Here is a 23,723-nt window from a genome sequence, read left to right as displayed (position 1 = left end):
TTATACCACAGATACGTCGTCCTTCTCCTAGCTAGCCACTCTCTTTTTTGTAAAAATAAATAAATAAATAATAATAATAATAATAACTACAACAACAATAAACAAATAGGTTTTTCACCTCCTCAAAAACACCAAAACAAACACCTCTGCAGTCTGCCACATACATTTTCATTATAAAATCTACAAACCCTCAAATGCCAATTAATGATTATTACAAAATAAACGTAATCTTTTACCAGACCTTAAAAGCTTTTACCCCAAACAATAATCTGCTTAAAATAAGAACAAGACCTTTATTTTCTTTTTTTAAAATAAGAACAAGACCTTTCTTTTCTTTATTTATTTATTTATTATTATTATTATTTATTTTTTTGGTGAATATAGGAACAAGACCTTTTAGACAAAGTGTGATTCGGTTCTTTACATAAAAGGTAAAGAGTCACACACCCTTCCATCAACCAGCTCTTCATGTTTGAAAAGAAAAGTGATTTTTTTTTTTTTTTTTTTTTTTTTGCTCTGAGTTTGAAAAGAAAAGTGATATGTTTTAGAGAAGAGAATCCAAATATATATTAAATAAATATATAATAGTGTCCATTTCAAAGTGTTTGAACCGTATAAAAGGATGTAGATTATGACATGCAATAAAATAAAAAAACTAAATGTGGGGCTGGGGTTGAAGGGTTGGGAAATAGGAATACCTGAAAATACTACTAGCATTATTAATAATACACATACAGGGGTGGGCATCACGAAAGCCAATGAACCATGAATGAAGCTAGAATAGCTCCAAGTTCCAACCTCTGTCTAAACTGAGTCTACTACTGTGTTTTAGCCCCACTAGACATGGACATGAGGCGGGCTTTATGATGCCCAATATATATGCACGGGATTATATAAAATATTATATGCTGCTGCTAAAACCTGGCCAAAAGAATAGCGACAACCAACCACCATCCATTTCTCACTAATAATTTTTTCTTTCCCTTATACAAAAGCTCTTCCTCATATTATATAAGCTCCATGTTGACAAAGACGTAAAGTTTAATCTTTTGTATTAAATTTAAACCGGGTTTTTATAATGTACTATGACAATGACAAATACGTCCTCACGTAACATGTCCAAATTCCCCTACTACACAATTTACAAAAGAAATACATACCCAACCAAAGAATCCCATCAAAACCCTTTTCAGTACCTTTTTCTTTTTTTCTTTTTTTTTTTCTTTTTTCACCTTACTATGGCAAACACCTCCACATTTAATAAATAAATATTAATAACAAAAACAATAATAATAAACCATCGTTGACACATTTCTAAGAAGTTACCAAATTAAAGAAAACAACGATACACACTTCTAAGAGAGAAGCAGCTAAAAAGTGAATGCCCATTCCCATTTGGCTATGGAGTAAGGATTCAGGGGAAGCTTCAAAGGACATATTTTCCAATATTTACGTGAGAAATCTTTATCCATCTACATCCTCATCCATCCAAAATATTTCTCTCGTCCTTAGATTCTTGCACTTTCCATAAAAGCCTTGTGGTGCTGAAGGTAAACACACTTTTTCTTTATTCTTTTTTTTTCCCCCCCAATTTTCTTACTTAAGAAGAATATAATGGACTTCCATTTAGAAATGGCATAAAAAAATCCCATCCAAAAGATAATTGGAAACCCAATTCAAGTTCCATCTACACGATACTAAGAAACCCAGACTCGTGGAAAAGAATGAAATGCCATGCAACTCATTCGAGAAAATAAACAGGGTTTCAAATCAAAGAGACAAAAAAAAAAAAAAAAAAACATATATATCTGAATTGATCGGTTGAAGATAATTAAATTTGGAAATTCTTGTGTTATACAAACACTAAATAGTTTGTCATCTAGCTTGGAAATCATAGAAGACAAGCATGAATTACAAACTTGAGTAAATTCTGAGTATATCTTCATTTATAATTGCAAGCACAAATTTAAGCTATCAATTTTTCCAAGATCAGGTAACACTGTACCATAACCAAAAAACAAAGAGTGGAAACGGTTGAGAAGATGATGAAATTGTAGTTATATAAAATGAAGAAATTAGTTAATGCTATAGCGTTGTAGTCTGCTTTGGCCAAGCGATATATATATATATATATATAATAATTGGCATAAGCAATTAATACATTAGCGCAAATGATAGAAAATGAATGACTGAAGAAAACGGAAAAAGGGAGCTCCCTTCAGTCCAAGCACAGACAAGAAAAGGATGAAATTATCTCCCGCATCATTCACACAATTCACAGTAGTATAAACAAACTCTCCTTTGTCTACTGTGTTTGAATGAATGAGTCGGCAGCCAATCCAAACCCTTTACCCTTCCATGAGTGGACTGAAGAAAGCTCTTTTAATCCATCTCTCATACATAATAATCAATTCAATTCCCACTATTCATATAATCCATGGAAATTCTTCAACTAGGAACAAAATTAACTACTACAAATTAATGAAAATGGTATACTAATTAATCTAAAAGGGACAAAAGAAGAAAAACAAAATCATCATGATTTCAGGTCTTTATTTTTTACCCTTATTAATACAGACTAAATTAAGAAAATTTTAATTAAACAATGAAATCATCCACAAAGGACAATTCTCCTAGCTCCATCCTATAATTTATGATATCCATCACTAATGTCCCAATTTCAACATGTCTAATAAGTACCAAGGACGATGATATTCAAGATTATTAAACAAAACTATAAAAATCTAGAAACTAAGCAAAAGCAATCAAATCCAGACATATTATTAAAGAGTTAAGAGTTGGTAACTCGAAAAGAAAATGGCTATAAAATAATAAATACTGGGCCAAACTAAGATGGTAAAGGAGAGGGATGGCTCATTCTTGCTTGATTGTTGCGGATCATGAATTGATGATAATATTGTATGATCTATAATTTTTTGCCATAATTTTATAATCTGTTAGATAAGAATCTTACATCTCCAAATGGCAATCCATGTTGATAGCAGCAAAAGGTCTATATTTTGCCGAAAAACGAAAAAACCAAAAAATAAAAAATAAAAAATACACAAACACACACAACATAAAATGAAACCAATTCTACCTTTACCATGACTTCTAAACTTCTAGGCTTAGAGAATCGAGTTTCCAAAGTGGAGAAATTGGCTTGCATGAACCCTAACCCTAATTAAGTACTAGAAACCAAGGAAAGGAAATACAAACAAAATCAGTAAGGAGGTTAACAGAGATGCTGAAGGAAGGAAATGCAGTTGGCACTATCACATCATATCAAACCCCTTAGAGATTAAAAACCATTACCATTCTTCGTAAATCTCAGTACCTTATTATATATATTTGGCTATAGAAAGTATATATGATAGTAAAGACAGTAGAAAAGCTTTCAATGTTATTATGTAAACCAGTACCTTATTATGTAATTAAGTTGAATATTGTCTAGTACTTTGCCTGTCCAACCTAAAATCAGATTTCTTTTCAGACATTGCAGAAGGAGAGCAATGTGATATATTGGTACAAGGCACAAAGAAACAACTAGTTAAATGTTAAAGAAATTATGTATATATATATATATATATATGATTCAGAGAAAACAAATCTCTTTAAATAAAGAGTTTCTGCAAACTTACAAATTTTGGAAAAGCTAGCTTCATGTATCTCCGGAACACAACTTAAATCGGATGCTTCGACCACCTATCATGCCGTAACTCTTAAATGGTGAAGAAAAAGAAAAGAAAAAGCACCCATAACAAAGAAAGAGCAGGAATTTATTTTGTAATTATTGTATGGGGGGGCAAAATAAGAAATAAGAAGAAGAATAATAAAAAGAATGAGAAAATGAATATATAAATATGAAAAAGAAAGAAATTAAGTAAGAAAGAAAGTTTGAGTTGCCAAAATCACGGAGAGGAATTTTATTAAAGACTAGAGGGGGGGTGTGGAGACTAGAGAGGCAGCAGGGAAGAAGGAAGTGTCGCTGTCTTCGTGAGAGTCAGAGAAAAAAGGGAAAGCGATTGAAGATCTCTCTCATCTTTCTCTCTCTACACAAATCTGGCAATCCACTATCACAACTCTTTCATTATTTACCATAACAAATAAATATTTTTTTTTTTTTTAAAGATAGAGTGGGATTTTCTTTTTCTTTTTCTTTTTTTCCCTTTTTGCAGGAGATTTTTCAGGAGGGTTATGTGTGTGTGTGTGTGTATGTGTTAGCCACAAAGGGCTTAGGAGTAGTCTGGCATAAAGTGTATAGTTTGGTTTAAATTTGGAAAAACAAGAAGCTCTATGTATGATATGATATGATAATGATCTCATGTATAGGTAGCTGCTCTGTTTGTAGTGTTTTGGTGATCAGAATCAGACTAACAGAGAGAGATGCTTTTGTTATGTAACATATATACAAAATCCAACTCACCTCTGCTGTGTAGTCTTCTCTCTGTGTTGTGTTGAGAAAGGATAGATAGTAGTGATGGTGGTGGGGTTTCTTTTGACCATTTTACTACTGGTCTCTCTCTCCTCTCTCTCTCTCTCTCTCTCTCTTACTTCTGCATAGTCTACAGTGTTGCACTACTCTCCAAGTCTATCTCTTCACTATCTGTGGAAAACAGGTATCCTATATATATAGGGTTTCACTTCACCATTTGGTCTGGCGGAGAACTCCTTGTACTCTTTCTTCATTCCCTTAAATTACATCCATGTCCCTCACTCTTTCATTTTTTAGCTCTCTCTTTTTTCTTTTTTTTCTTTTTTTTTATTCTCTTTGGTCAAATAAATAAATAAATAAATTTTGCAAAAGTTTCATAAAGTATTACATCACATTAAAAAAAAAATAATTGTATAATTGCACACTTTGTGTAATTTTAGTCAAAGGTGACATAAAATCGGTGTTCTAATTGGTCTCTTCTAATGTGATCATGAATGACGAATGTGTGCCTGTCCCCCTCCCCAGATTAACATATTTCAAAAAAAATAAATAAGGTGTTTTAACGTTTACTTTATATTATTTGAATTTTCAAAATTATTATTCTTGTAAAATTACTCTTAAATTTTTAATAATTAAAATTATTGTTCACTATGCATATACGTTAATTCTATTTTTCCAAATTTAAAAAGAAATTGCAGATCCAGTCTTTTCAAAAAAAAAGAAAAAAAGAAAAGGGTAGATATCTTTTTTTTTTTGGGTTAATAGATACAATTTTGAAACAACATATGTCCTTAGAAAGAATGAAATAAAAAATTCTTAAATCAATCTAGCTATTTACCAAATTCCATCTCTATTTAAAAAAAAAAAAAAAAACAAAGAAAAACGAACAAAAACAAAGAAAGAAAAGAAGAAGTTTGCTTTTGTTAACCTTCTTATATTATATATATATATATATATATATATATATATATATATATATATATATGTATATGTGGGTACAAATGAGATATGGAAATTTTACCTTGAAACAATTAGTGCATCCAGCTGAGTTTGATTTATGCATTTCACATCTACATCGAATGCATGGTGGGTTTCAACTTTGAATCATGTTATTGTTTGCATTACAAAATTATTGTAATCCTAACTAAAAAACTCAATTCCACTACATCATACTTTGATTGTTTTGGATAATATCAAAACAATTATTACATCTAGATTTTTTTATTCAAAAAATATTTAAAAACTATCTTTTGATTTTTACCCAAAAAAAAATGTTAATTGTTTTTTAGTACTCTCTAGTTTTAAAATATTGTAATTTTGATTTTGATTTTAAAACTCACCATGTTGAACCCTCAACCATTCATTCCATGTGGGTTTAAAAGGTAATTTTTTGAAAAAAAGAAGATAGTATTAGAATGAAAATTTTAAAACTATATTAAAAATTCTACAATTTTTTTATATAAATTAAATCATGAAATTATAGAAAGATCCCTAATTTTTGCCCAACTTTTTGTTCATTTTTCAAATACCCTCTATTTCCTTAAAATATATATATATATATATATATATATTTTATGCTCCTTGTGCAACTCACATGGGATGGCCATTAACCTTTATCAATCAAAAGTTAAATATGATTCAATTTGTAACAAATTAAAGGTTGAGAGCTTACTGTGATGGGCTTTAAAATTGAAAACAAAATTTACAACATTCTCAAACAAAAGGTATCAAAATGTAAGTAATTTATTATAACATTTACACTAATAACCAATGTTTTAAAAAACGAAAGCATAAGATAGGGCATTTTAACTGATATTAATCTAGGTGTATACCCCACATTGGGGTGTATGCTTTTTAGGAATTAAATTATAATATGAAATATATATATATATATATATACACACACACATTAATTGATGTAGAATTTTAAAAATAAAAATAAAATAAGTTTTAAACTGAAAAATAAACAAATTAAATTTTCAATAAACATATAATTAATAAGTTATAAATAAATATACGATACAATATATATTTTTGGTTTATAACTAATAATCTTTAGATATAAATGAGGATAAGAAAGATTTTTATAAAATAGAAAATAAAAGGTTGAATTTAATTACATCTGTGAAGCATATATCTTAGGATATATATCTTATTTTCCAAAGCATATACTTTATAAATGCAATGTCTAAATTTTACACCTCAATTTTTTATTTTTATTTTTTATTTTTATTATTATTTATTATTTTTATTATTTTTTATTTTTATGCCTCTACTTGAGAAGAGCCCTTGGGAAGCTTTTTAAAACACTAATAATAATCGATCTAAAAAGCCTAGCTAACTTATAAGTTTCAATAAATTTTGTTAGCCTCTGCCACTTTACCACTTTTGGCTTGCCCTAGAATCCTCAAAACATGGATCATGGGTGTTAAATGACTATTTTCTTTGACCAATTAAAGCCATAAATTGATTATGTTTCTTTTTCTTTGGGCAAAAGTTTTTAAAAAAGATGTGTGGGTAATAACATATATTAATTTAGATGTTAAAGTATAATTTTACTCGAAATTTTTTTTTTAAAAAATTTTATAAAACAACAACAACAACAGCAACGAGAGTTTTCTATAGTAGTCGAAAAATATATACTCCAGCCATCCATTTTGAAGGCTTATCAGTTTAGCATGTTTACTCTTTTTTTTTTTTTTTTTTTTTTTGTTGGTTAATTTATAGTTAGTTTTATGGTAAACATAAAAAATTTATAACCACTAGGTTTTTGTTTTGCCTTATTACTTATAACATCCTTTAATTATGATTAATTTTTTTAAAACCAAAAAAGATTTAAGCGGGGAAATAAAACTCATAATTATTATTTAACATTCTTATCGTTATTAATTGAAATCATCCATCTTTTTGTTTTATTCTGTACTCTTTTGTATATTTCTATGCCAACACTGAAATAACAATGACGTACAAAAAATTTGAATACATACTTTAGTTGATTTGTTATAAAAATAAATAAATAAGACAATAAAAGGGACATAGTATAAGACATCGAAATCTGCATCAAATTGTATTCTTAGTACTATGAACCAACCCAAAAAAAAAAAAAAAAACATAGCTTTATTTTTAATGTCATGTCATGATTCTACTCTCACATCATATGTATAAAACATCTATATATACACTCAACACCCACTATCAATGGATATGACACATACATCGTTGAATACACTAAAATAATATTAACATGCGTAGCCAATACTCAAACAAAACTATTGCTTATGGCGTGGCTATAAATCCTATACATCACGATGATTCCCCTTCTAACAAAAAAGATTTAGAAATTATTTTGCACGAATTAGAATGGGATTCATGTGCATGAAATGACAACCCCCGTATATTAATAATTCGTAATGACATGCCGTGGATCGAAGCTTAATCACCAATTTCCTTTTGAGTCTTTTCGCTTTAACTTTAAAAACAAAAGAAAAAAAAGAAATTGTGAGTGTAAAATGAAATAAGAAGAAGATGAAGTTTGATTGGGAGACCTTCTCCAGGATTCGCTGCGATTCAGGATGTTTCATATCCTCCAAAAAAGATTGGTTTATCACTTTATATATTCCAATTGGAAAATTAATGTAATATAATAATTAAATGTCTACACACACATCACATGTGATGTGGTTATGTCGTTTGTGTGTAAGTAGATATGCATACACATCATGTGTATATATGGTTATGTGTTTTGGGTGTATATATCACAATGACAGGCCACCACAATATTATGTTTTGGTAGTGTTAAATAATGTAATTAATTTGTATATTTATGTTTATAATAAATTAATTACATGAGTTTAACATAAAACCGCCGTCAGAGCTAACCCATGTCTGTTTGTCTGGGAAATGGGTGGCCACCGCCATGCTCTATCTGCCTACCATTTTCTATTTTTCCATCATATTCACTGCATTTGCACATGAAGCTGTGTACACACTCATTGCTTTTCACTTTCAGCTTATTTTTTATGCAATCTCTCAATAAACCTCCCATGCAAATTCTCTAAACATATGTATAATTTATAGATATTTTCACGTCTTGCATATCTTTCTTCCTTTTTATCTTTTTTTTTTTTTCCCCTTGTTTTCGGCTACATTAGCTACCATGTTCCTAGCTAGCCAGAGCTTTTAGACAGGTTTTGCCGACTGAATATACATGAATATATTATTTGCTTTTTCCTTGTAAACTTGTGTGTCTAGAAGTCTAATATGACATGAAATTAAACACTAGCTGTAGTACTTTTCAAAAGATGCACAGTAACACCGGTCGAGTTCATATTATATATATATATGGTTTTCCTGTAGTAGTTTTGTTTTCTACAAATTGGCGTGCACTCTAATTGATTGACGGTGTGAATAAGCTTGGCTATCCTTATCCATTGGTATAGTAATTAATGTGAAGGGTTTGGTCGCAACTTCCATGGCCAGAGATTGAAGAAGCAGACGCTCTTTCCTCTGCCGCTCCTTCCCAAAAATACTCAAAGACATAAAAAAAAAAAAAAAAAAAAAAAAACAGATATTAAATAAAGCAGAAAGTAAATATACATAAATATATTACCAAAAAATATATATTAAATAAAAAAATAAAGTTGAAAGTATAGATATATGCAATGACAGAAAGCTAAAATTATGTACGATATTTTTAGGCACCTGCGGCCTGCCCCCTATTAGAGTACGGTTCACTCTTACATAAGGGAATTTGATCATATATACACATGATCACTCGACTTCATCAATGGATATTTATCTTTCCAAGCTGCTTCCATTGCACTGCTCCATGAACACCTGCTATTACATATTTTTGCAGGCTTATGATTGTGTTTTTTTTCTTTTTTGGTAATTGCTTATGATTGTGTTTATCTTTATATGTATATGCACCAGCATCATCAGCTAAAACAAGGAAAAAATCTGTGCATTAATATACATAATTATGATCTTGACAAGTTGGGAATGAAAACATAATTTTTATCCCCCCATCGAAAATATAATAATGTGATATATATTAAAGATTACCATTAATTTAATTAAGTATTTAATTATAAATTATTAACCTATATTTGAATTAAATATAAAAAAGAATATAAATTTAATGGAAAAAAGTATTTATTAATATTTATTAATTAAATTATTAATAAATAAAAAATAACATAAAAAAATAATATTTTATAGTAATAATAAAATTAATTTTGAAATACTTAAAAAAATCCATTAAAATATTTTTTTATTCGTTTTCTATCAATAATAAAATAAAAACAAATCTGATCAAAATAAAATAATTAATCCTTTTTGCATCATTTCTTTTCGTTTCCGCCTCATTTTAATTATTCAAATAAAAAATTTAAATTATTTTCTTTCTATTCTATCCTATCCCATATATCCAAATATAGAGTTAAATTATTAATAGTGCGGCACATCAACACTTACACATCAGCATGTGATTTCACTTTATATATAGTTGAAATATGTTCTTTATATATACAATGCGTAGAAGAAAAGAAAGGGAAAAAAAAAAAAAATAAATAGTACACATTAAGGATCAATGCCGAAGAAAGTGTACCCTGAGTTCCATTTTTTCTTTTTGATTGATAGACTAGCCAGTGACCACTTAAATCAGGTTGAGTCCCTATGCAGAAGAACCAAAATACATTCATACATATATATATATATATATTAGTATAGATTTTTATTTATTTTTTTTTCCTTTTTAGTGAATATATGTTGGTATAGATATGTTGCATGTTAACAATTACGATTACAAATACAAGGGCGCATTCAACAATGATTATGATTCAGACACTATGATTTCTTTCTACAAGACTTAAAAACCAATAAAAGAGAGCTATAAGTGATGCTATAAAGGGGAAGTGATCATAGCATAGCGTAGAATAGGTAGGTATCGAAAGCTGAATTTGGTTTTGAGCATTATGGGGTTGAAGCGTTTGATGATCCAATAGAAAGCCTGTCTTTGAGATGTGATATGCATCCAATAAAAAGGTTGAAGCCCGATAGGGGCTATGTTGGGGGTTTTGATTCCCTCACGTCCTAAACCCATTTCCTAGCCCGGAAATGAAGGAGAGGACTAGGACCACAAAAGTAATGGCCTCAGCCATTCACCAATTTTAGGGTTATTAAATTAGGATTTTAATAGTTTTTTTTTTTTTGAAATTTAAAAATTTGAATGTAATCAACATAATTTTCAAAAAAATTTGTAAAAATTTAAGCATATTCAATATAGATTTAACTTTTTTTAAGTTTATAAAAATTAAGAATATTTAATTAAAACTATTTTAAAGTGTATAAAAGTTATGTGGTATTCAAAGATTTTTATTGGCTTTAAAGATCGTGGATTTTTATCCATTTTTAAGCTAAAAATGGAAACATTTATTTCAAAAAATTTCCACTCATTTATCCCCAAAACTTTTAAGACTTTTGAACCCACAAGCCAATTTTGCAGCTCATCCTTCTCTCAATTGGAAAAAAACTCTGATACTCCTACATTATCCATTCGTCATTTATCTACTTCTCTGTAACCAAAAAAAAAAAAAAAAAAAGAAAGAAAAAAAAGGGGGGGTGGGGGGGTGGTGGGCGACTTATTAGTTTGTTAACTTATATACAAAGTGGAATGATATGAAAAGAAAATAATTGATTTACATCCTCCCACATAAGTGTCTTTTTAATAATTCATTTATTCCATTTTTGATAATAATAAAAAAAATGTATATTTTTTTATAATATAGAATCCAATATGAAAAATGGAAATTTTTTACATTTATCCAATATGTATCATTTTTCACATGTTTAATCTTGTTTTTAATAATGTATAATTTAACTTAAAAAAGTTTAAGATGTGTTACATTTGTAGAATCAAATTTCTAGTCACTTTTTTAACATTGAAGTAAGAAATTGGGTTAAGAAATTATATTTACAATACAAAAACAAGAGAAGATAAAAAATTGTAGGCCTACAAAAACTCATGAATCAATCTGTTTTTGGAATGCATAGAACAGAAACTCTAATAATAAGATATATGTGTATCCAAAACATTTTTAGATCATACCCATAACCTATACATAAAATAAAATAAAAACATATATATATATATATATCAAAGTTGGAAATTTTCCTTTCTATTTTTTTCCAAGCAAATATTCCTTTTTAATATTTTTATTTTATTATTTTAATAATATATTTTATTATCGACATGAAAAATGTAATTTTATTTCCACAAAGTCTATATTTATATTTGAAAATCAATAAAAATCTTTTAAAATGAAAGTCTCTAAAAGTGCATGGGAGTCTTTCATAATTTTATAAACTTTATTAAAGTCATTGGAATCTAATAAATTCTGTAAATGCCAGTTATTAAAACAAGTTAATAAAATTTTTTTAAAATTTAAATTGAATAATTCATATCTTTTATTTTAAAAATGAAAATTTTTATCAAACACCTTTCAAATTTAATGAGAATTTATTGACGCTTATGAAGTTTTAAAAATTATTACTTACACATTGAGATTTGGAAAAATCATCATTCATGAATTTATGTGAAAATCAACTTCAAGTGTAATGAATAATATTGGCCAAAAAAAAGGGTAATGATAATTTTCCAAATTTCATGGCAGTAAGTGATGATTTTTTAATCTCTGAGAGTGTTAATGAATTTTCATCACATCTCAAGGGTGTTGATGAAATTTTCCCTTTTAAAAAAGTTTCAACGATTCTTCAAGGGGAAAAAAAAAAAAAAATGGTTTCAGCCACAAAAGCATGTTTAGTATACAAAACAAAAGCAAGAATATAATCGCTACTCCATAATAATAGTTTGTTTTATATTTGGTACATTTTTAAATTAAAGAATAACTTAAAAAAAAAAAAAACTCACAATTGTTATTAGCATATTATAACCTAAATAAGCTTTAAATATATCGTTACCATATTTGTAACAAATATAAATTCAGATAGCCTATAACATTTTAAAAATATAAAAGTTTAATTTTTATTAATTTTAACCAAATTTGAAATTTGATGTTTATAAAAGCTAAATTTTGCTTTTAATTCTTTATTGGTACAAAATATATAAATAAAAATTTTAAATTTTTTTTATTACTATTATTTTGATTTTAATAAATCATTATTTATTGTTATTAAATATATAAAATTGAAATAACAATTTTTTTACTTTCTTATATTCACGTTTTAACAAGAACAACTATTATGTGAAAACAAAATGCGCCCGAAATAAAAAAAAAAATGTTATGACTTGCAAGAAAGTAGCTAATGTTTGAAAAAAAAAAAAAAAAGGATTGTGTTCTTGTGAAGTGGGCCGAAACCATAATCCCAACTATGGTAGCCCAAGAAAAAATGGGTGAAGCCCAATTTAATCTTGGTGAGTTGGTCGGTGAATTTGTTTAACGGGTGATCCGGATTCCGATTTCTGTACTATCGGGGAACAGAGGAACGAGCGTTGACAAGGGGAGAGAGAGAGAGAGAGAGAGAGAGAGGGAGGGTAGAAGAAGAAGAAGAAGAGAGGAAAAGAGAAGGGGTTTTGGAACCCAAGAAGGGATTTTCAGCTGTGCCCCTTTCTCTTTATATATATATATATATGCTTGTTACGTTTCATTATTTTGTTTCTGTTTGTGCGTGAATCTGTTTGTGGTTGCGGTGGGCTATATTGGTGGGGGGTTAGAGAGTTAGGGCTTATTGCTCTGAGATTTGTCAATAATTTGATTCTCCCCTAAAAAGCTCCTCCACAACTATCAATCTGTCAAAAGGCACGCGCAGTAGAGAGGGAGAGGATAATGGCGTACCGGAGGAGGCAGCAGGGAGTATCGAAGCCTTCAACAACTGCCATTGAAGAGCGCATCGAGAAACCTGTGTCTCCTCCGCCTTCTTTGTATTCAGATTCAGCTTCAGCTGCGGCTTCCACTGATGATTGGTCGTCGTCTTCTTCTTCGCTTGCGGCCAAAGCCATTAGAGCTTCTTCAGCCTATCGGGGTTCTTCCCTCTCCTCCGCTTACGCTGCCGCAGGTGGTGGTGGTGGTGATGGTGGTCGTGGCACAATCTCAACTTCAACGTCTACCTCTTCAGCTTCTCGATATTCCAACCTCACTGCCTCATCATCTCCTTCTCCTTTACCTTCTCCCTCTCCCCCGCAATTCTCTTCCAAGGTTTCCTTCTTCTTCTTTTTCTTATTGAATTTTTGCGTTGCTTGCCTTTTTGATGGACTTCGTGTCAATTGGGTTCAACTGGATATAAGCTAGAAAGACGTACATATATCAGAACACCAATGCCTGGCTTTGTATTTATTTGCATTTCGTTCCATCTCATTTCAATGCTTCCTTTCATCCATTTCTAGTAGACGAGATAAAGTCACCGCTATAATGAATGATTAAATTGAAAAGATTTTTTTTTTCCCCCCTCTCTCTTTCTTGTTTCTTGTGTATGTAGGATTCTAAGGCTTATGAGTATACATCAATGAGAAGTTTGAATGAATCCAAACAAGGATTTTGGGGTGTTCTGGCTAGAAAAGCCAAAGCCTTTCTCGACGATGATAATGACAATCATAATGAAGCTCAACAACAATTCGGTACGCCTGGAAGAACAGAGGTGGAGACGCCTCCTACAGCAACGAGGAGCAAGGTTACAATTCAAACTGCTTCTTACTAGACACTGTTAAAGGGCTTAAATAAAGGTTGAGAAATAGCATGAGATATCTTTTTGAGACCGTAACTTTCATTCGGTACTCGTTGGGAAAGTCTTAATCATTCCATGTTTGTCAGTTAATGTATTTCTGTCATATCTTGTAGTTTGGCAGATTGCTCTCCATGTAGTCGTTGCTTCATAAACAGAAAATTTTACATTCACCGGTGCATAAGATATGACACCATTTGTTTGATTTCTACCCATTTGCAGTATCATGCTCCCTATCAGGCCGATGTGAACCGGCGGAAAATGGACAATCCCAAGTTACAGAAAGGATTGGATGCAATCACATCTTCTTTCAGTCATATAGGTGGCACCATTGGGAATGCATTTGAGGTAAGCTTATATATTTTGTTGAAATAACTTGCATGCATTTGGTAGTTTTTTGCAGTAACCGTTAATGTTTTTCCTGCTGTTTTGTTCTGTTTCTGAAACTTGGTATAAGTTATAATTATTAACAAATCCTACCGCACAACCCGTATCTTTCTCTGTGGATGAATTGCCATTATATATGTATATTTCTATAGCACGTTTATTTATGTACTTCTTTTTCTCAACCTCCCCTGGAAACCTTCCAAGAGTCTTGTGTCTACCAGTTTATTCATATTTGATTTTTCCTTTTCATCCCAGGAGGGTTGTACTATTGTGGAGAACAGGACTGCAGACATCATTCAAGAAACTCGTAAGCATATCAAGAAAAAGCCAGGCAGTTCTGCTACACAAAATAATGCGCAGAAACCCCAGATGCACAACCAGATGGAAACCGACCTAGAACTTCAATTGAAGGCTTCTCGCGACGTAAGGTGGCAATTATGTATACTAGTTCATATACAGAAGTATTTTACATGTGGTTTCCTGCTCTCATTATTTTTATGGAGATAAAAGGCAATGCCAGTTTATTCGGCACTAGTACATCATTTCTTTTGATATTTTATCAATCCTAGGTTAGTTATCCTCTGCAAAAGTAAAATTGACAGATCCAGTGGGTAAGAAGTCTTAGATGATTCTGAGCTCAATTATCTCCACTACTAAGTTCATTTTTGTTAGCTCCAACTTGACACTTTAGTAAAAAGCCTTGAGAAAACTGCTTTATGAGCATACCTTCACTAATCTTGTGCTGTTACCATCCATAGCCTGGTGATGCAAATATGAGAGAAGAATCTTTGGAAAGGGAAAAGAAAATGGGATGGGGGGTTTGTTATACATAATTAGTTATTCTCTTTGTACTTTCTCTCTTCTATTTGTCTTTTCCTGGGGCATGATATGCCTCTTGGTTGACACTACAGGTTGCAATGGCAATGGCTGCCAAAGCAAAACTTCTTCTTCGGGAGTTGAAGACTGTGAAGGCAGATCTTGCTTTTGCAAAGGAGCGATGTGCTCAACTAGAGGAAGAAAATAAAATTCTTCGGGAGAATCGTGAAAGGGGAGACAGCCCAGAAGATGATGATTTGGTACACGTTTTCTTCCTTAGTTCACCCCCCTCAATTTTATTTTTGAGTCAATATTGAAAATTATAATAATAATATTATAATTTTCTTATTTTATATTATTTGTTAATATATTTGTTATGTAGCCAGAGTATGATTTTCATCATTTTATATTGTGGATATTAATCTCCTTCATTTATTATCACATTTGTGTTTTGATGTATATGTGTATATCTGACCTTATCGTGTATAATTACTCATTATAGGGGCATAATCCATTTACATTGAGTGTGAAAATAAAAGTTAACTCACATTCTGGACCACTAAATATTTTCACATCCATCAATTAGTAATCCTGCCGATGATTTATGTTCTCGCACTTGTTTGGCTCTTATACCGCTATCTCTCTTAAGGTGGCCAATGGATGAAGGCTGTGATGATGAAAAAAATATTTGAAGCTTACTCTTATTGTCTTCATGATTATCAGATTCGCCCCATAGCCAATTTAATGTCCAAGCTAAGCGTAAAATAGTTGATTTGTTTGGCTTTTGTTATATCTTTTTTTAATTTTTTTCTTTTTCCTTTCTGTAGTTCTATCATATGGAAACGTTTTGGTCCCTGATTTTTGATACATGTTAAGTGTAGAATGACCCAAACTTATCACCCGTTTCATTGAGAAATTCCAAATTTTGATGCCTAGCTTTTCCATATCAGATACGGCTTCAACTTGAAACACTTCTGGCAGAGAAGGCAAGATTGGCACATGAAAACTCAGTTTATGCACGAGAGAATCGTTTTCTGAGAGAGGTGGTTGAATACCACCAACTTACCATGCAGGATGTTGTATATTTGGATGAGGGTACTGAAGAAGTCACTGAAGTATACCCCATCAAGGTACCACAACTACCCAGTATATTTTCTGTTCCTGTTTGTTGCCTCTTGGGTTGCATTTAACATGTATTTGCACATGAATCAGGTTATCCCTGCTCATCCTACACCACCACCAGATGTCAAAGGGGTCTCCCAAAATTCTGCCCAATCAGGCTCTTCTAACTACACTACACTGTCAGAGAAAAGCCGACACCCAGATGCGTCAGTTTGAAACCCTTGTATTCCATAATTTCAACAAAGGTTTGAAGTTGTATCCAAGTACCATTTTCTTGTTTTTGCTACTGGTTTTATTTCTTTCATCTTCTTTTTGTCATTATTTGTTGTCATTCTTCTGTATTATTTGGCTGATATGTAATGTTATGTAATTAATATTAAAATGTGGCTTTGCTTTCTTTCTTTTTTTTCTTCTTTTTTTTTCCCTTTCTGAGATGATGCATCATGATACTTCAGTTTTGGTTATCAATAGCTGGCATATTTATAGCAAATTTGGTGAAGGGAAATAAGAATTGTTTTTGATATCTGTAAATACGATTACCAGTGTAGTGTTGTCAGTTGTGTACAAGATTGACCATGTTCAGGTCTGAGAAGGGCTTAGAATTAATTCTAAAGTGAGTGCCTATATCTAGGTTAATGATCTGTTTAGTCCTTGAATTTGTCAAGTGGGAGCTAAGAACTAGTCCTTTCATAGGCTTGCCACGATATCTTGGGATCTGGCAGCATCTACCGTTGCATCAGCATGAGAACGGAATACATTCTAAATGCTGTCAAGCGTGTCACATTAAGCTGTTGATACAGTTACCACAACCGGTTTTAAGTGCTAGGCTGTAAGCTTTACAAAACATGAAGATAAGAGTTTGCACAACTATATATATATATATGCTACAATAAACATCAGTTAATCTACCAAACACAATTAATCCGTTTCAGCAACTGTTTAGGATGCTATACAAACCTTTATAGAATATCAGTATATATATGTGTATAGATTCAAGGAGATACTATTTTAGGTATAAATACATATATAGATATAAAACTCTTTGGCTATACACCGGAAGGCCAGTATCAGTGAGGAAACGCAAGCACCGCGGAGATAGAACCATCTCATCATCCAGTGTGTGAAATAAGATGTCACCTCCTTTTTTGGGTCTTTTGGACCAAAATGGGAGTTCCAGCGCTGCAACTCCAAAATGATTTTTTGGTTAAAGTAGGAGTCTAGTTTCCAAAGCACTGAAATCTTAGAATAACTGGAAGAATATGCTTGTTGATCCATCGCCATATGATTTAATACTCGCTGGTTTCACCAAGGCTCTGCATAGTGGGCAAGTCCTTTCCCGCTCAAACCTGAAAAATTTTGTACGGCAAATCATTGGTCAGAAAATAGCGTCAAATATCAAATTTGCATCAAAGTAAATAGCATTAACTATGAAAGCGCCCTACTCGTCGTAATTAATTGGATACTAAGATACATTTTTAAGGTTTCTAAATAACATTTTGTTAACTTATAACCCCGTTGAAATGACTTTTGAGTTCTAAAAGCTTTTCTATGGTTATGACCAGACTGTATCCCCGAACTCACTCCCTAGTGATTCATATGGAAATGTTGGGGAATGACATATGCAAACATCACAGAATAATAAAGATTTTAGCCATAACAATATAGAAACCATGGTTCAGGATCCAATTAAATCATTCCTTGCTGAAATTTGTTTTTAACCTCCAGACATAAGCCATTTAACATTGTGCCATCTAATATTTTCAAAAAGCTAGAAATTAACTGTTGAAACACAAAACCAACAAAAATGGCATGCTAAGCATATGAAACATGCAAGCTGCTTAACTGCTTATTTGTTCCATCCTATGATAAACTTTGGTCAAAGGTAAAGAGCTTATGTCAATTGAGGAAATTAGGTATTATAACACCTCAAATGCCTGGATATAGAATGGACGAAGAAACCATTGCAGCAAATTCTCATATAATTAAAAGTTGAAAGAAAGGAACTACCATTCTGATACACAATCCTCGCAGAATATGTGTTTACAGCGAAGCAGTATAGGAGCATGCATCTTCTCCTGACAAATTGCACATAGATCTCCTGCCGCATTTACCTACATTCAATAATTTGACAGTTTCGGATGCATAAAACTTTTAAGTTGTCAACTAAAGGCATCCAAGTCAAGGCTAGCTTAACAGGTTTTTCAGTCCATAGATGAAATGTAAATAATTTGTTAAAGAGACTATTTGATCCAAAATCCTGGTAACTAGGGTAAGCTTGAGCTTATTAGGGTGGGGGAAAGAAACAGTGAGAGACTGACCTGCTCAGTTGTTGCATAAGATCCATAATGCACTTCCTTACGTGATAGGGCTCTCAATGCCATAAAAAAGTATCGAACCTAAAAACCAAATAACATAGTATGTTAGTTATCACACTGATAAGCTGTTGTTATCTTTGTGATTTTAAAATCTCAAGTTAAAAATACATGAAAGGTAAAATTTTGTTATCTTCGCAAATAATACCTTCTCTACAACTTGTGTAAGCTTGAATGTTAAATACAATCCTGTAGTTAATGAAGAAAAAAAGCTTCCATATTCTTTATTTAGAAAGAACTGGTACCAGACTGGTGTTGGCAGCAGGGCACGGTACAACAACAATAGATACTCGACAAGAGTTAGCAGTTGACCCTGAAAGAAATATGTACCATTACATGTGATATTTGAGGTATAAATCGATGAAATACAGAAAAATTTGACATTCAAATTAAAATAACTAATATGACTTTGAAATTCAAATAACTAGTAACCTGCTTATGGTTATCACGGCCTCTGCTATTCTTGTAGTACATCAAAATTACACATTTAAGTGCCATTGCTGCTTGCCGCACCATAATATCTATAAAAAGAAGCAGTTACTAAGTATGGGATAGAAACATCAGGAGATATATCGAAACCAATGAGAATTTCATGATCGGATAGAAATATGTGACAGCATACTGTTGACCTTACCTACAAACTCTTTACTCTTTAAATAATTTCAAAAATATACAACATTTCTGAGATTATCAATACCTGATTAAAAGATTTCTGCCAAAAACAAGTTCATCAACATTTATTTAAATTATATCTTCCTAATCTTTCTCAGAATTCATCAGCAAAAGAAAAGACAAAGAAAGGAAAACTACCGGACAAGTAAATGGCACTACAGAATGTTACTAATTTAACTAATTTATCGCAGCCATAGAACATGATCCCAATATCAAGCATATCACCAACTACTACATGTATGATATTAAGTTAATAAAACAAACAATTTACAGTTGGAGTATTTACCATTTACCATGATGATGAATATGGCATGCCAGAAAGGAGGTATAGTTTTAGGAGGAAATAGAATTAACGGGTAGAGAAGATCCTCATTTCTGTACCACCAATAAATGAAAACGACATGGATCACGAACACTAAACTGATGCCCACAAGAACAGGAACTTTTCTCTCCCCCTGCACAAAAGTCAACAATACAATACAATACACGATTAGATTACCCAGAAATTAAAAAAATTAAATTAGAAAAAAAAGAAAATAAAAGGGGAAAAACCATCAGCCTAAAAAAGCTAAGGGCAAGTTACACTACCTTCAGAGCCGTCTGCTTCCGTAAGATATCATTTGATTTGTACATGACACCAGTGATCCAAACGGTAACGGAAAAACCTGAAAATTCAAGTAGCCCAGAACATGAATTTATCATAAAGGTACAACTGGTACCGAAATTCAATCATATGAGTAGCTTACAAGTTATCGATTATGGTGATTGGAAGAGGAAAAGAACATATAGGAAAAGAAGAAGGAAAAAAAAAAAAAAAAAAAGAAGCAAAAGAAAATACCTTGAAAATGTTGACGAATGAAGACAAGAAGAAGAAGCAAAGTAAAAGGGAGAATCTGCTCAAACCACCTGGCCAAGTGCTGAATATCGTATCTTTGATACGAAGAATCGCCGCCATTACTGACACCTCCGCTTCCAGAATCAAAATCGTCCTCACCATCATCCTCGCGGCTTTCGTTTCCGGAACTCGAAGCTGCGTTTCCGATTCCACCTCCATTTAGCTGCGCGCCATTATTAGCTCCGTCAATACCATTCCGCTCAACCTCATGCTCCGCGGAACCGATAATCCTAATCGACACCTCCTCTTCCACCACCACATCACCTTCCTCCTCCTCCTCCTCCTCCACCTCCATCTGTACAGCGGCGCGTGGGGCACGATGCCGCGAATTCCGATTGATCACGAAGCCGTGTGGTCCTTGAGCAACCGACCTAGCTTCGTATACACCAGCTTGCTCCAACAAGAGCGTCAATGGAGAGCGAATGAAACCAGGAATTTGGATTCCGAATCTTCTCGAACTACTACTGCTACTACTCCTCTCCGCATCACTCGCCGATGTCTGCATTTCCCTTCTTGTACTATACTTTAACAGAGAAAAAAAAAAAAAAAAAAAAAAAAAGCAAACTCTGTTTTAGTATAGAAAAACGGAACCGAATTTGGATCCTCAATGTGAAAGCCCTAAAAACAAGAGAAAACCAAAAATGGTGGCTTTTTTTCCTGAGAGCGAAGAGGTTTTCAGAGTACCAATCATGAGTGAGCTTGTTGGAGTTGTGAAAGATCCATTTCCATTCTTAAATACTTGTTTTTTTTTTTAAATTTCTTTCTTTTTGAATTTTTGAAATTCTTCCTTTTTTTTTTTAAAAAAAAAAATTGTAATGAAAGTTTTGATTAGAATAAAAATGAATAGGTGAGAGAGTAAGTGGGGTGGGTCTCTCTCTCTGTCTCTCTCTCTCTATCTTTCTTTGCCAGTGCTTTGTAGCAGTCCCCGTTTTCTTCTCTCTACGCGGATTCTTTCTTTTCTTTTCTTTTTTTTTATTCTTTTTTTTTTTCTTTTCCCGACAAATGTATTACATACTTTACAATTAACGATGTCGTTTTTACACACAATAAGACAGATAACCCAACTAACCAAATCCAATACCTATCCAAAATCCACTACACCTCCCATTACCCATGCATACAATAGCCATTTTTTTAGATTTTCAAAATCCAATAATAATGGTAAACAATAACCCCATTCACACCACTACTTATTTACCAATTTTATTTACAGTCTCATTGGTGCTCAATGCTTATAGCTACTATTTTATGTGCCATAAGTAAACCAATAGTTGATATCGCAATTTAATTTTAGTCATGTTATTTTCACCAATAGTATTATATATTTAGGTTATTATAATGCTTAGTAACTATTGTTCACTACTACTCCATCTCCTTTAATTTAATCCCTCAATCATAGCTGAGGAAGGAGTCAATATTTGTGTAATTTTCAATGCACTGGGGCTGGCATGTGGATTTGTTTTATTGCTATTTCAACAATACATTTATTATCAATATATATATAAATAAATATTTATTGTTCTATTATCTTTATGATCTTATTTTCAGAGCAAAAAAAAAACAAAAAAATCTTTATGATTATTATAATAATTACTGTTAAACAACATATTTGAAGCGTGGTATCACTTTGAGTGGTGCGAAAGCATAGTAAGAAAGCCTTTTTAATCACCTAGTTGGCATCCTTTGGAATTAATGACATTTTAAAATTCAAAAATCCCTTAAGATGGATCTCTACGATACACAAAAGTATACTACACATATTAGAAGACCCTTCAAACCTGTTTTCTATGTGATAATTAAAATGTAATTTCTGTATAAAACTCTATTAGATTTTGTGGGTCCAAACAAGTAATTTATGTTACAAACTATTATGTATATATTTTTTTCAATGTCGAAAAAAATTTAGAATAAAGTAAGTATAAGTAAGCGTGGTCCATCAATCATTATTCACGGATCAGCCTGATTAAAGCCCAGTTATGGAGATTGATAGTGGGCTGAAAGCAAGTAGGTGACGTGTCACCTTCTTTCTCGGCCCCAAATCTCAGTAGGTATTTGCTGCATAACACTATCTCTTCCAATAATTAAAACCACCTACCGACCTCCTGAGATATTTGCTCTGGATTTAAGGACCTTCCCTATCAAGTTTTTTTTTATTCTAATTACTTTTTTTTCTTTTTTTCTTTGGAAAAAAAAAAAAAGGATATTTCTCTGTCTGTATCTCGCACAATAGCAATGTATTCAGCACATACTTTCCCTTCCCTGTCTGTCTCTTATCTTTTTAGCTGGTTCATTAATTTTATATCAACATCAACAGCCTTTTTTTTTTTTTTTTTTTTTTTTTTTCAGCTAAAGTGTTTTTAGCAACAACAAATTATCATTAAATCTACAAGCACTTTTTCAATTTTCTTGGAATCATCGAATGTGAAACCTCTTCTTTTAGTAGCTTGTGTTTTAAGTAGCCATATATTTCCATCTTCAAATAACCACCATATAGCACAAGCAAGAGACATTTTTTTTTGTTTTTTCCAAAACCTTTTTCATTAATAAGGGGAGAGAGATTGTACTTGTTTTGGTGGAATAGAAGTGGTATGTTTAATTCTTTATAAATGCATCTAAGCATCCATTAATATTATTTTATGGCTCAAATTATGTGGATTAGGTTTAATGAGCTCATGGATTACATTCCAATGATAAAACCTTTTTTTTTTTCTGTTTAAAAGCCAAAAAATAAAAATAAAAACACCATTTCTAATTTTTACCAAAGCATATTAGAAGAGTGAACATTTGTCAGAAGAAGTGGTGGAACTCCAAAGAGACAGCACATATGCTATTTTTATTTATTTATTTATTTATTATGAATATTAAAGTATAAGAAAGATTTATGACTATATATTGCTTTTATAATTAATAGAAGCTGATGCCTAGGAAAGTAACACATACCTGTTAAACCAACATGCATTAATACTTGTAGGCATTAACAATCTTTGTAATGGAGCCACCATCATAACTCATTAACGTTTGGCTCTTAGTTTTTTGGTGGGTCGCATTATCCTTTGGCCTCAACTCTTTTAAGTGATCAATTTTCATGACTGGAAGTCAGATGTTTGTTTTACAAGCTCCAAATTTTGCGGACCTGTTATCTTTGTCTCTTGCAAGGAGGGCTCGTTACAAGTTAGCTACCTAAATAATAAAAATCACTTTAACCTTCTTTATTTTGTTATTTTTTTTAATACTATATCTTTGTTATGGAAAATATCGGTATAGTCTTTTTAGATTTGGTTTTTAT

The 23,723-nt window shown here is 31.6% G+C and overlaps 2 protein-coding genes across 3 annotated transcripts; one reads left to right on the top strand and one right to left on the bottom strand.

Moving 5' to 3' along the window:
• The first annotated feature begins 12,926 nt into the window (after positions 1–12,926).
• Positions 12,927–16,899, top strand: LOC107411592 (uncharacterized). Its single transcript, XM_016019200.4, has 7 exons — positions 12,927–13,650; positions 13,931–14,122; positions 14,396–14,521; positions 14,816–14,983; positions 15,472–15,636; positions 16,327–16,506; positions 16,589–16,899. Exons 1-7 carry the CDS (start codon positions 13,282–13,284, stop codon positions 16,712–16,714), a joined length of 1,326 nt encoding a protein of 441 aa, XP_015874686.2. The 5' UTR covers positions 12,927–13,281; the 3' UTR covers positions 16,715–16,899.
• A 445-nt stretch (positions 16,900–17,344) lies between these two features.
• LOC107411593 (uncharacterized) lies at positions 17,345–21,382 on the bottom strand. Of its 2 annotated transcripts, none has more exons than XM_048468345.2 (9): positions 21,122–21,382; positions 20,381–20,955; positions 20,131–20,207; positions 19,829–19,997; positions 19,303–19,391; positions 19,019–19,183; positions 18,817–18,894; positions 18,506–18,609; positions 17,345–17,844 (listed from the first exon to the last, which is right to left on the bottom strand). In XM_048468345.2, exons 2-9 carry the CDS (start codon positions 20,940–20,942, stop codon positions 17,739–17,741), a joined length of 1,350 nt encoding a protein of 449 aa, XP_048324302.1. In that variant the 5' UTR covers positions 20,943–20,955; positions 21,122–21,382; the 3' UTR covers positions 17,345–17,738. The 2 variants fall into 2 exon arrangements, with proteins under 2 accessions (XP_048324302.1, XP_048324301.1); XM_048468344.2 differs by having other exon boundaries at positions 20,381–20,960; positions 21,122–21,381.
• Between the last annotated feature and the right edge of the window lie 2,341 nt (positions 21,383–23,723).

The sequence above is a fragment of the Ziziphus jujuba genome, chromosome 10, assembly GCF_031755915.1.
Source record: "Ziziphus jujuba cultivar Dongzao chromosome 10, ASM3175591v1".
Classification (NCBI taxonomy): domain Eukaryota; kingdom Viridiplantae; phylum Streptophyta; class Magnoliopsida; order Rosales; family Rhamnaceae; genus Ziziphus; species Ziziphus jujuba.
Note: the sequence above shows the minus strand (reverse complement) of the source record. Positions and strands in the feature narration are given on the sequence as shown.

What these genes read in the sequence shown, in the direction of transcription:
- LOC107411592 (XM_016019200.4), top strand. Translation starts at nt 13,282, where the DNA reads ATGGCGTACCGGAGGAGGCAGCAGGGAGTATCGAAGCCTTCAACAACT. An exon ending in CTACAGCAACGAGGAGCAAG is followed by an intron (nt 14,123 to 14,395) that starts GTTACAATTCAA and finishes ACCCATTTGCAG; the next exon opens with TATCATGCTCCCTATCAGGC. An exon ending in GCCCAGAAGATGATGATTTG is followed by an intron (nt 15,637 to 16,326) that starts GTACACGTTTTC and finishes TTTCCATATCAG; the next exon opens with ATACGGCTTCAACTTGAAAC.
- LOC107411593 (XM_048468345.2), bottom strand. Translation starts at nt 20,942, where the DNA reads ATGCAGACATCGGCGAGTGATGCGGAGAGGAGTAGTAGCAGTAGTAGT. An exon ending in TTACACAAGTTGTAGAGAAG is followed by an intron (nt 18,895 to 19,018) that starts GTATTATTTGCG and finishes TTTGGTTTTTAG; the next exon opens with GTTCGATACTTTTTTATGGC. An exon ending in CTTATGCAACAACTGAGCAG is followed by an intron (nt 18,610 to 18,816) that starts GTCAGTCTCTCA and finishes TATTGAATGTAG; the next exon opens with GTAAATGCGGCAGGAGATCT.